The sequence below is a fragment of the Hemiscyllium ocellatum genome, chromosome 11, assembly GCF_020745735.1.
Source record: "Hemiscyllium ocellatum isolate sHemOce1 chromosome 11, sHemOce1.pat.X.cur, whole genome shotgun sequence".
In the NCBI taxonomy this organism is placed as follows: Eukaryota; Metazoa; Chordata; class Chondrichthyes; order Orectolobiformes; family Hemiscylliidae; genus Hemiscyllium; species Hemiscyllium ocellatum.
The window spans coordinates 37,446,297-37,459,954 of NC_083411.1; the positions used below are offsets into that span (position 1 = coordinate 37,446,297).

The 13,658-nt window shown below is 40.2% G+C and overlaps 1 protein-coding gene across 1 annotated transcript in view; it reads left to right on the top strand.

The window, feature by feature from the left end:
• zc3h12b (zinc finger CCCH-type containing 12B) overlaps positions 1-13,658 on the top strand; it is a 95,372-nt gene that overhangs the window by 78,481 nt on the left and 3,233 nt on the right. Inside the window, exons 2-4 of the mRNA XM_060832130.1 lie at positions 6,280-7,070; positions 11,560-11,699; positions 13,122-13,356. Of these exons, the coding sequence (XP_060688113.1) occupies positions 6,280-7,070; positions 11,560-11,699; positions 13,122-13,356 (1,166 nt within the window). The remainder of the gene's footprint in view (positions 1-6,279; positions 7,071-11,559; positions 11,700-13,121; positions 13,357-13,658) is intronic.

Here is a 13,658-nt window from a genome sequence, read left to right on the forward strand (position 1 = left end):
ATGGCTTGTGAGGCAGAGTGATGCCAACAGTGTAAGTTTCAACTCTCACACTGGCTGAGATCAACATGAATGCCTTCTGAATCCCTCACCTAGTCATGGTGACCGTCATTGTTAAACTCTGACCAGTTGTCACTATCCTTAGAAAGCAGACCTGTGGTCCTGTGGGGCTACGGTGATTTTACTAAGATGGAAGGCAAGCACCAGGTGGATCGAACAGGTCATTATGAAGTGGTACCTTAACTGAGATCAGCTGATACATTTGTGCTACAATGCAGTTTAAACTCCTTTCATAAAAATACAGAAGAAACGTTATAGCTTCCTGTGTTGCCTTTTGATTTGTAAGCCTAATGTTCCTATCTATGTGATGTTAAGAGGTGACTATCACATTTTGTTTTCAGTCTTTGCTTAGTTCCTTCAGAAAAGGAGGAAGATTATCTTTGCCTAAGGTCCAGTTCTGCAAGCACCAATTGCCCTTCCAATACTTCTGTCCAGTAGAGTTCATGTCAATTCAGAATTCAGTTGCAGGCACTCTAGTCAAGTTCAATCCCACTGTTACAAGCTGTGTAATTCTTTCGAGTTGTTGCAACAGCAGCTAGGAGGGAGCCACATGGCCAATATACCCTTCTGTTAGCTGGGGAACTGCATCCATAAAGCATCTTTTTAATAACTTAACAATAATCAGATATTTCTGCAAAGATCAGGAAGAGGAGAAACGTTTTAACAGTACACACGTTCCACATCTTGCACATGTATCAAATGTATGTTTAACACAGATTTTTTCACCAGTACTTGGTCACTGAGCCATGACTGAATCACTTGACTTCAACTCTTTAAAATTGAAAATACCTGTAGCATTCTTAGGAAAAAAATCCATTAATGGTCTGCTGATTTACTTGGGTAGCTACAAAAATTGGTCACATTTACATCACGTATTGTATGCCTGGTTAGGCAATCCTTATGTTTGATTTTCTTTTCACTTGATCTGTGTCAGTGCATGTGACAACCAATTTCAAAGCTATCAGATATACATGTGGGCTGCTCTGAAGATATCACACTTCAGGTTGCACTCTCTGTGCCCTTTGACACTAGAATATCTCAGGAACCAAGTGTAATTTGAGATTGCCCAGCTGAAGCATTGAAGCATTAGAGACTCAAATGTTTCGTGGCTTTGTAAATCTTCCTTAAGTGTTTTTTCAATGGAATTATCTATTTAATTTAATGCTGAGTGTTACTTTCCTACCTGGTTTATGTTTTACAGTTTTATCGGAATTTATCATTTGAATATATGAATCATTGGAATACACTGAAGACTCAAGAAAGGATACAATGTTTTGGATGCATGTTTCTTTCATCAGGAGAAAGGGACGATAAAAGAGAAATCCTGTTTTCCTTTGTATTTTAGTTAAGTTTAGATTATCAGAGAACCAACTTTCCAAAACAGTCACTAACTCATTGCAATAAAGATGGCATGGTGGCTTGGTGGTGAGCACTGCTGCCTCACAGCACCAGGGTCCCAGGTTCAAACCCAGCCTCTGTGTGGAGTTTGCACATTCTCCCTGTGTCTGCATGGGTTTCCTTTGGGTGCTCCGGTTTCCTTCCCCAGTCCAATGTGCAGGTCAGGTGAATTGGTCATGTTAAATTGCCTGTATTGTTAGGTGCATTAATCAGTGTGGGATGGGTTGCTCTTTGAAGGGTCAGTGTGGACTTGTTGGGCCGAAGGGCCTGTTTCCACACTGTAGGGAATCTAATCTAATCAAGACAGAAAATGTTGGAAATACCCAGCTGGTGAACCTATGACAAGTGAAGTTACATTTTAAAATACTCCACATTTACACTAGTTAATATCTCCTAAATCTTTATTGAGTAGGGAGTAAGGTACACACCAAACTATCTGAGTTTCTCACATGGTGGTTTGGTAGTAAATCTTTCTGTATGATATTTGTCTTTTATAAAAAATAAATGAAAAGTGCAAAAGCTCAAAATGATGACAGAAATTGACAGCAATTAACCAGCCCTTTCCATTTTCATGTTTACAAGGTTCAGATTTGCACTGGAATAGCTTTCTGATTTAAGGTACTGCTCAATCTCCATATTTCTCTCTGCCATTACACCACAATCAAAATATGTGGGTATATTCATGAAGGGCAGAGTGATTACAGGTCTACAGACAGACAGAGAGAGAGAGAGAGAAAGAAAGAGCACGGTAGTGGGAGTAATTTGATAACTTGGTCAAATAGATAGTTGAGGCATGATGGACATCCTGTGTTCTGTGATTACGAGGGAATTCTTTCCCAGTTACTTAATTTAGTTAGTTGTCTTGATCCACAAAATGTCCAGATGTCTGACTTAAATTTTTGTAATACCTTATCCTATCTCAAAATTGTGTTTTTATGTTTCACATACAATTAATTACTTTATATCTAAATGCACTGAACTTCGTGTGCAAAAATGAGTAAATATGATGGTTATTTGCAAGAATTACTTTAAATAAATGGTTTGTCAATGAAAGTAGTGTATGCTAGCAGCCTGCAATGGACATCTCATAAATTGGTGACTAAGTTTTTCACTACACCTGATCATAGTTCAACCTCATAGTGGAGACTTGCTTCTTCAACTCACTTCTACTTTTTACTAAGTTTTAAATGTTAAATCTTGGCAATATTTTCCAGGTCAGTGGAAAATAAAAATGTATATAATAGGCTGTGGATTTATTTCAAATCTGTTTTGCACCACTGCGTAAACAATTTTTGCCCTTTTTATAGTTTAAGAATAGTATGTGAAAGCTTTCTCAATAAGGTACCGAAACAAAGTCTCTTCCTGGCTTCAATTGTCTTATGATTGAAATAGTGATCTCTCTCTCCTGCCACAACTTCCTCTTTCATTTGAGGAACAGGTCAATGGGTAAAATCCACTCTGGCAGCATACGTAAATGAGAAAGTCAGTTTGTCTACTTGAAACATTGATTGTCTTTTAGGGTTAAAGTTTCAAACTTCCCAGTTTCAAATGGGGGTGTTGTAATGAGTGATTACTGAGCTGAATACTGTTGTTAGATGCTTCAGCCAATCTGTTGTCATACGCATAGTTCAGGCGCACACACTCCGCTGGCTTGTTACAGAACTCTGTTGCTTCCATTATTTGGACCACTCATATTGCTACGTTGCTGATTGCAAGAATTGCACCAATGAAAATTGCTGGAAGCTTTTATGCCTGAGAGCACAATACAAACAGGAGGAGAGAGGGAAGGAGAGACAACATTACAAACTGCAGCAGGGTGGTGGTGGCAGAGAGAAGAGATGACAGAAACGAGCAATGGGATGGGAATATTGTGTTGGCCTGTGATTGTGTTTTATTTATTATCCAAGTCCAGCAGCTTTAGTGCTTCACCTTGAGGATTGAGCCTTATTTACTGGTAGCTAGTCTTCAGCGGTGATCATTGGGAATTTGTTTGGTTTTGGTTTTATTTATTGGATTAATTTACACCTTTTTTCTGTTGTATAAAGACAATTTGTATGATAACTTAATTGCACACATCAATATATTCTAGTTGTATCATTGCTTTTGGTTTTTGTTATTATGATTGATACTGTTGAAGAATGACAGAAGATCTATTCAATTATTTCTTGTCTTTCTATTTATATTCATAAATTGCTATTTATCTCCTTGTAAAACAAAGGAGTGCAATATTTTATTTGAAACTGGTGTTATGTAGATGTTCAACTAAAGAAATGCAGCAACTTTTTTCAAGTGTGTAAGTGGTATGTGACCAAAACATATATGGCTATGTATCATGTGGTGCCATGTGATTAAATAACATATGATCAAATAGAACATAGAAAAGTACAGCGCAGTACAGGCCCTTCAGCCCTCGATGTTGCGCCGACCGAAGCCTACCTAACCTACACTAGCCCAATAACCTCCATATGCTTATCCAATGCCCGCTTAAATGACCATAAAGAGGGAGAGTCCACCACTGCTACTGGCAGGGCATTCCATGAACTCACAACCAGCTGAGTAAAGAATCTACCCCTAACATCTGTCCTATACCTACCACCCCTTAATTTAAAACTATGTCCCCTAGTAACAGCTGACTCCATTAGCGGAAAAAGGTTCTCACTGTCAACCCTATCTAAACCCCTAATCATCTTGTACACCTCTATCAAATCTCCCCTAAACCTTCTTTTTTCCAATGAGAACAGCCCCAAGTGCCTCAGCCTTTCCTCATACGATCTTCCTACCATGCCAGGCAACATCCTGGTAAACCTCCTCTGCACTCATTCCAATGCCTCCACATCCTTCCTATAGTATGGCGACCAAAACTGCACACAATACTCCAGATGAGGCTGCACCAGAGTCTTATACAACTGCAACATGACCTCAGGACTCCAGAACTCAATTCCTCTACCAATAGAGCCCAGTACACCATATGCCTTCTTCACAGCACTATTTACCTGGGTAGCAACTTTCAGAGATCTGTGTACATGAACACCAAGATCCCTCTGTTCATCCACACTACCAAGTAGCCTACCATTAGCCCAGTAATCCATCTTCTTGTTACTACTACCAAAGTGAATGACTTCACACTTAGCTACATTGAACTCCATTTGCCACCTTTCTGCCCAGCTCTGCAACTTATCTATATCCCGCTGTAACCTGCCACATCCTTCTTCGCTGTCCACAACTCCACCGACTTTTGTGTCATCCGCAAACTTGCTCACCCAGCCTTCAAGCCCCTCCTCTAGGTCACTTATAAAAATGATGAACAGCCAATGGTCCCAAAACAGATCCTTGTGGAACACCGCTAGTAACTGCATCCAAGATGAACCTATTCCATCAACTACTACCCTCTGTCTCCTTCCAGCCAGCCAATTCCTAATCCAAACCTCTAATGCACCCTCAATGCCATACCTCCGTAGTTTTTGCATTAGCCTGCCATGGGGTACCTTATCGAACGCCTTGCTAAAATCCATATACAATACATTTACTGCTTACCCTCGTCCACTTCGTTGGTCACCTTCTCAAAGAACTCAATAAGGTTTGTGAGGCACGACCTGCCCTTCACAAAACCATGCTGACTATCCTTGATCACATTATTCCTATCCAGATGTTCATAAATCCTATCCCTTACAATTCTCTCTAAGACTTTGCCCACAACAGAAGTAAGACTCACTGGGCTATAGTTACTAAGGTTATCCCTACTCCCCTTCTTGAACAAGGGGACCACATTCGCTATCCTCCAGTCTTCTGGCACTATTCCCGTAGACAACGACGACATAAAAATCAAGGCCAATGGCTCCGCTATCTCCTCCCTAGCTTCCCAGAGGATCCTAGGATAAATGCCATCAGGCCCAGGGGACTTACCTATTTTCATCCTTTCCAGTATTCCCCAGACCTCTCCCCTACGTACCTCAAGGCCATCCATTCTAAACACTTGCGACTCAATATTCACATCAGCAAGTGTCCTGTTCCTGAGTGAATACTGACGAAAAGTATTGATTTAGTGTCTCTCCAATCTCCTCCGCCTCCACGCACAACTTACCACTACTATCCTTGACTGGACCTATTCCTACCCTAGTCATCATTTTAATCCTGACATACCTATAGAAAGCCTTTGGGTTTTCCCTAATCCTACCAACTAAGGACTTTTCATGTCCCCTTCTCGCTGCTCTTAGCTCTCTCTTTAGATCCTTCCTGGCTACCTTATAACTCTCAATCGCCCCAACTGAACCTTCACGCCTCATCTTTACATAGGCCGCCCTCTTCCCTTTCGCAAGGGATTCCAATCCCTTATTAAACCACGGCTCCCTCACAAGACCCTTTACTCCCTGCCTGACTGGTACATACTTATCAAGGACACCCATTAGCTGTTCCTTGAACAATCTCCACATATCATTTGTGTTCTTCCCTTGAAGCCTATTTTTCCAATCCACGCATCCTAAGTCATGCCTCACCGCATCATAATTTCCCTGCCCCCAGCTATAACTCTTCCCCTGCAGTGCACACTTTTATCCCTCTCCATCACTAGAGTAAAAGTCACCGAGTTGTGGTCACTGTCCCTGAAGTGCTCACCTATCTCCAAGTCTAACACCTGGCCTGGTTCATTATCTAGGGGAATAAAGTTGTGGATTAAATGACAGTACCAGAAAAGGAACAGAATTGGAAAGTGTCCATCAGATTTTAAACAAGTTGATCACTATATTGTGAGCTTCACTTTGCTGTGGATGTAATCATTAGTGTTTTTTACAGGCTTCCCTAAACTATCCATGTTCTTCCTTTTTGCAGGATTATATACTATCACTGTGCTCCCCAGAACATAAGAAGTGTGAGAACATAACATCAACATTACGGAAACAGTTAATTGAGCTGAAAGATACCATTGAATATGAAAGTCAAGCTGTACTGGAAATAAAAGAAAAAAGTGTAGAGATAACAGGAGGACAAATTAACGTAATGACTGCCTGGTCAATGTTTGAGAAGTTGAATATGGAGAACAACTCCTCCAAAGAAGCCAAGAGTCTTCATCTGGAGATTGGTGACTGCAGTGCTGATTCTGAGGACTGGACAAGCTCAGAAAGTGATTCAGAACAACCTCCAAATAAGAAGGAAGGGACTCCGATTGTGAGCAAACCACACCGGCAGCTCTGTCGCTCTCCTTGCCTTGAACGGCCAGTTCTATCCAAATGCAGTGTCCTACAGGAATTTCAGAGTGAAGACAGGAAATCCAAATTTGATGATGATGACGACGACAAGGCTGCCAGTTTAGATAAGGAATACCAGGCCAAAATGGAGTTTGCCTTAAAACTAGGATATTCAGGAGAACAGATACAAACAGTTCTCAATAAACTGGGATCAGATGCTCTTATTAATGACATTTTAGCTGAGCTGGTCAGACTTGGGAACAAAAGCGAATCTGAGCCACAGCCTCCCAGTGTAGGTAACACAGGTACCCTAGTGTCCAGGGGCCAGTGTATGAAAGAGGTCACAAGCCCAGAGCTGTCCTTAGAAGATGAAGTTGTGGATGATTCTGACAATTTGAGACCTATAGTCATCGATGGAAGTAACGTGGCCATGAGGTATGTCCAGAGCTTTTCTCCAAAGGTTATATTTTTGTTCATTGCATTTATTGTCTATCCCACATTCTCTTTGTTAAGGCGGTGGTGAGTTGCCACCTTGGATTGCTGCAATCCGGTTGTGTAGATACACCCATAATGCTATAGCCACCATGTCCCAGCATTTTGATCCGGTGAAAGTGAAGGAGAGCAGATACAGTTCCAAGTCAGGATATTATTTGGCTTGGAGAGACACTTGGTGATGTGCTCCTCTGTTCTAGCCTCTAGTAGTTCAAAGTAGTACCTATCGTAGATTGGGAAGTGCTGTCAAAGGATCCCTGGCAGGCTGCTGTGATGTATCCCATAGTTGGTATATACTGCTGCCACGAAAAGGTGGAGGGAATGAATGATTAATGTGGTGAGAAAAAGACGCATGTTGGTGAAGCTTTTCATTTTGAACACGTCAGGATAGATGCAAGAATGCTAAAGTTCAAAGGGACATGAGAACAGTGTTTAGATTAATTGCTAAGTGAACTCTAATTGGTAAGGATGTTATCAGAGAAGAGTTATCCCCCAAAGTTATGTTTCCATTCAAAAAAAAAGGCAAGCTAGCTTCTTATTTGTTTAAGGTATTAACAAGTAAAAAGTGAGGCCTGCAGATGCTGGAGATCAGAGCTGAAAATGTGTTGCTGGTTAAAGCACAGCAGGTCAGGCAGCATCCAAGGAACAGGAAATTCAACGTTTCGGGCCAAAGCCCTTCATCAGGAAATGAAGGGCTCTGGCCCGAAACGTCGAATTTCCTGTTCCTTGAATGCTGCCTGACCTGCTGTGCTTTAACCAGCAACACATTTTCAGCTCAGTTAAGGTATTAACATACACCCCTACGAACACTACCTGATCTTTTCTGTTCCTGCAGCTGCTAGAATGGTTGATGTCTCTGATAGCTAATGTATTGCAGACTACTCTTGTATAATTCTAATAGAGTTTTTTCACAATGGGGAGGTCTGTTAGATAATTGATATCTAATTGGGTGTGTGAAAGCCACAGAATGATCAGGTAACTCTACTCCAGTGTCACTGACATCCATCGAGACAACTGATTGCTGTGGCCCTTACCCATACTTTCTTCCAGCAATGTAAGGTTACTGTTTAGGGATAAAGGCTCCCCATTGCATGCATTGCTAACAAATTCCACTGTTATCCCAGTTTAATTGAACAGCTCAATTAATGCATACTAGGAGCATCAATTATTGAACCAGATGTTCTGGTGCTCTGGGAGATCAGGCAGATTGCCTTACAAAATACATTACATCGTTTGATAAGGTACCATACATAACACCATGTACTAAGAGTGTTGGGGTAGTTAGTTGGCATTGATAGAGGAAATGGCTGATTAGTAGGAGACAGAGTTGGGGAAAAAGCAGGGTATTTCAAGATGGCAACCTGTAACTAGTGAAGTGCCACAGGGATTAGTGTTGGTGCCAAAATTATTTCCCATACTTGCCAATGACCTGGATGATGAAGTGAATGTACTACAGTCAAGTTTGCACCAAATTAAAAAGAGGTGGAAAGGCAAATGATGACCATGATGGAAACAGTCTACAGAAGAACATAGACCAGTTAAGAGAGTGGGTTATAATGTGGAAACATGTGAAGTTATACACTTTGTCAGTAAGAATAGAGGAGCTGAATATTATTTAAATGGAGAAAGACTGCCAAAAACTGCAAAATAAGAGGGAGCTAGGGGTTCTTGTGTATGAATCACAAAAAGCTGACATCTGAATTCAGCAGGTAATTGGGAAGCCAAATGTCTGTTGGCCTTTATTTCAAAAGAAACAGAATACAACATAGGGAAAACTATAGAAGCCATCATCAGACCATACCCAGAATATGTGAACAGTTTTGGTTGCCCCTATCTAAGATGTACTGATGTTGGAGACAGCTCAGGGAAGGTTCACTGGATTAATTCCAGAAATGGACGGATTTTGTTATGAGGAGTGGTTGAGTAGGTTGGCCCTGTACTCATACGAGGTTTAGAAAATTGAGAGGAGACCTTATTAAAACATATAAAACAGGATAGATGCGAGATTGTTTCCCATGTGAGACAGTCCAGTACCAGAGGGCATAATCTCCGGGGAGGGAGATGCCAGTTTAAAACAGCGCAACGGAGAAATTTGTTCTTTGAGGGCAGTGAATCTGTAGAATTATTTGCGGTTGAAGCCTGTAGTGACTGGGACGTTAAATGTATTGAGGCCTGAGTTAGACAGATTATTAATGAATGAGGGAATGAAGGGTTATGAGGGGATAGGGCAGGCAAGTAAAGCCTGCAGATTATCAGATCAGCCATGATATGATTGAATAGCCTACTTCTGTTCCTGTGTCTTAATATTTATTTTATTTTTGGAAGCAAATGCCCTTGCGTTAAATTACCAATTGGTCTGCACATTGCCAACTGAAAGGCATTCATACGGAACACAATTCCAGCCTATTTCTGGATAACAAGCCAAGTAGCTGCTACAAGCCTAATGTGAACAAGTGAATTTATAGTTTGAAATTCATATCTATGTGCAAGGGCATTACATTTTATTAGGATTTGTTACAGTATCAATCCAGTGTACCCAATTAATGTTGTTTTTAATTATTCCCATTCTGAAATGTCATTGGCTATATTGGAAGCATCATTACAATCCATTCTGTTAGACACATCTGTTTCAGAAAGTACAGTTGAAGTATTATTAATCATGGCTTGTAATCTGCATTAAATTAGAGAGGCATGATTGCTTTTTACTAGCTGGTAAAGATGCACTTTTGCAACATTGGTTGTTTGATATCAGGAAATCAGTTTCAAAAGACGAAGCAGATAAGAAATAGTGACATTGCCTGCCTGGTGGTTTATGACCCTATTCAATGTTATATTGAAGCCACCTGTCACAAAAAGGCTGGGCTTAGTCCCAGTTGTGGGGTGGCTTTTGTTTTTGTCATTTCCTGTAAACATTCCTCTTTTGATATATTCCTTATCACCCAGTTGAGAGGTGGAAATCACATGTTTTCAGTTCATCCAGAAGAGATGAGGGAACAATAAACAAATTTAGCACACACTCTCTATATCAGTCTATATATTTTGAGGTCCAGCTGCTTTATTGGTGCTTGAAGACACAACTTTGTGATTCAAGTCAGTATCTCAGAACTCTTTAGGGGAAAGCAGCAGATGCTACTTGTGAATAAGGATAGCAGAGGAGGTTTCAATCCATTGACCTCCAGTGTATGTGCCCAGCATACTCCTGCTGCACCTCTCTGCTGGCCCCTGTTCTATGGTGAGATAGCTAATTTCAGCTGAACCATTAGCTAAATGATAAAACTAACTTCAGTGCCGTAAACTCGTCCAGTGAAAAGCTCAACTTACAAACCTGATCATTACCTGATTTTGGTTGAATGTGGTGTATACCCCCAGTGAGGGCAGGGTTACACTTTGCTCTCTATCAAGCTTGCATATGAATTAATTATCTTAATTAAACAAGATACTAGCAGCAAAATCAGAAAAAAAAAGCAATTGGTGCGTACCACATATGGTTTTTTAAATTTATTGTTCATGCACAATTACATTTGGTTGCTCCTTGTCCATGATTCCTGTTTCAATTTTTACAGCAGTTTCTAGCTTATTTCACCATCTCATCTTGCAAGGTCCTTTCTGTTCCATGTTGGGATCTTTTCTCACTAGCAAAGCTTCCTATCTGCTCCATGATAGAGGAAAATACTCTTCCCTGGAATAATGATAACTCTGGCAAGGACAAAAGTGAAAATCTAACGAAATAGGGAAGTGAAAAACCCTGTTTCGGTATAAGAATTCCTGCTGAGAAACAGAACTATGATGTGTCTTGCCCAATATAATTAGTGCTGGTGTATTGACCTTGTAGCATGAATACAGTTTAGAAGATGAAAGCTGTCAAATGTATAACACCCCAGTTGAGGCTATTTTTGTAGATCCTTTCCTATTCTAGTAAGTATAATTGATTCCTCCCACGAAAGCCTACGCGTGGTGATGCTTTTCATGATGTCAACAGCATCTTCCCTAAATTCCAAGTTGGTTGATAATGAGCTGCTCTCTCCAATCCAATTTTCTTAAGTCACAGAGAAAATATGTTTCATTTGCCACTTTGTTTAATCACTTTGTATTTAATTTTGCAATCACCGGTGACCTCAACTGCTCGCCAAGGACTTTATTGTAAAATAAAATATGGAGCCTTTTGTCCATGATATGCAATTACTTTGTGCATCTAATTTGCATTCCCATTGAGGCATCCTTGGCATGCATTAAAAAACTGTGTAATTTCCTTACCTCACTTCACAAATGCAACAATTTGCCTTGATTGTGCAATTAATGTTTAATAATTATAATAAATTGCTGAACCCGTACTGTCGCACTTGTACGACTTTACAATTACAGCGAGCACAATGTCAGCCAAGATCAAACTTGAAAGAATGAAATTGATCCAAGCTTTAATTTCCTTTTGTAGTCATGGTAACAAGGAAGTGTTCTCTTGTCGTGGGATTCAGTTAGCTGCAGAATATTTCCTGGAAAAAGGACACAAAGATATCACAGTGTTTGTTCCTGCTTGGCGGAAAGAACAGTCCAGGCCGGATGCACCCATTAAAGGTACGTAAACATGTCACAATATAATTAATGATCTGCTCATATAGGAATGGATGACTTCTCTTTTAAAATGTGAATGCTGGAATATTTGATAAAATTAGAAAAAGTTGAAAAGACATCAAGATTTGAAATATAAATAGAAAATGCTGGAAATACATGTCAATTCCATCAAAAGAGAGTGGGGTATTGAGAAAGATAAACTTTTGATCTCAAGACCATGCTCTCTCAGGGAGCCTATGAAAGGTTGGATAGCAGTGGGAATTAATGTGAGTTGCTAGATTTTCTGCTACAAGTGAAAATAATGATGAATATATTCATTAGATTAGATAGCTGTGTATAAGTTATACGATAGTGAAGGAAAATTATCATCTTCTGATGCATTTTAGCAACACTGGGCATCGGTAATGCCACTGCTACTCTTGGCATCCAGCATTACTAAGTGGAATGGAGGCAAGGAAGTCACAAATAAAAGGTTAGGAATCTCACAACATCAAATTATAGTCCATCAAGTTTACTTAAAAGCACTTGCTTTCGGAGCAGTGCTCCTTCATCAGGTGGTTATGGATGCAGCTACCTGACGAAGGAGCAGTGCTTCGAAAGCTAGAGCTTCCAAATAAACCTGTTGGACTATAACCTGGTGTTCTGTGATTTTTAACTTTGTACACCCCAGTCCAACACTGGCATCTTCAAATCGTGACAAATAAAAGGGTTACCTTGCTTAGTGTGTATCATTTTAAAATAGTATGGTCAGTCTTTCAATTTCGCAATAAGAACTGAATTCCCTCCTACGTGAATTGGCTGAGCTGACAACCCCAGAAATACCACCAGAAATCCAAGATTTACATTTAAATTAACCTGACTGCCTTGATCTTGTATGCTCAGCATGGCCACACAAGTTGGAGTCTAACTAGGCCTACATGATAGAAATCTGTTGAACTTTGGATGGCATCCGAGCTAAATCTAGTAATATTCTCACTTGGATATCTTCAGTGTTGTATGTTTTAGCAGCAGTTGCTGAATGATGATAAAACTGAACAGTACTAGACCAATTTTTATCACTCTCTGTCTTAGGGCATTCCAGTTGTGAACTGAGCTGAATTTAGCCAAGATATCCTTAACCAGGAAACATACTGAAATGTATTTTGTTTGTGATTGAGCATTTCTTTAAAGTTCCCTGCTTAATCCGTTATTGTAGTACCTTTATCTTACACTTTTGTATTTTGTATTTTGATACTTTGCATTCTGAATTAGTGCAGCACTGTTGCACACTAGCCTTTCTAGTTTTGATTCTCAGTGCTGCTCAGTATGGAATGATTAAAAAACTTTTAAAGAACTTTTCAAAAACCAGTTGACAAAGCTTCACCTGATTTCAATGCATTTTCCCGATCAAAACTTCAATATTAAAGTAATTACTCAACTTTGCAGATCAAGAACTACTACGAAAACTTGAGAAAGAGAAAATTCTGGTCTTCACACCATCCCGACGAGTGCAGGGGAGGAGAGTGGTGTGCTATGATGATCGATTCATAGTGAAATTGGCCTTTGACTCTGATGGCATTATTGTGTCAAATGACAACTATAGAGATCTACAGAATGAGAAACCAGAGTGGAAGAAATTTATAGAAGAACGTCTTCTAATGTATTCCTTCGTGAATGACAAGTAAGTATTATAAACACAGAGAATGGAATTCTCCCCTCCGTAGAAGTGGCGACGAGAGGAAGTAATTAGATGAGTTCATCCTGGCATGCATGCCACCTTCTGAAATGCTGGGCCAGCAGGTCCATTGGGAGTTGTAAGACTTGCCAGCAAATAATGCATTTAAGTGGTCAGTTACTGGCCACTTCAGAACCTCCACCATCAGCTCCCTGACTGACTGACTGCTTCTCTGCATGTGAGAACAGGGGCTGTTTCCTTATTGGGTAACCAAAATGACCTGCTTGCAGGGTTGGGAGAAGTAATTG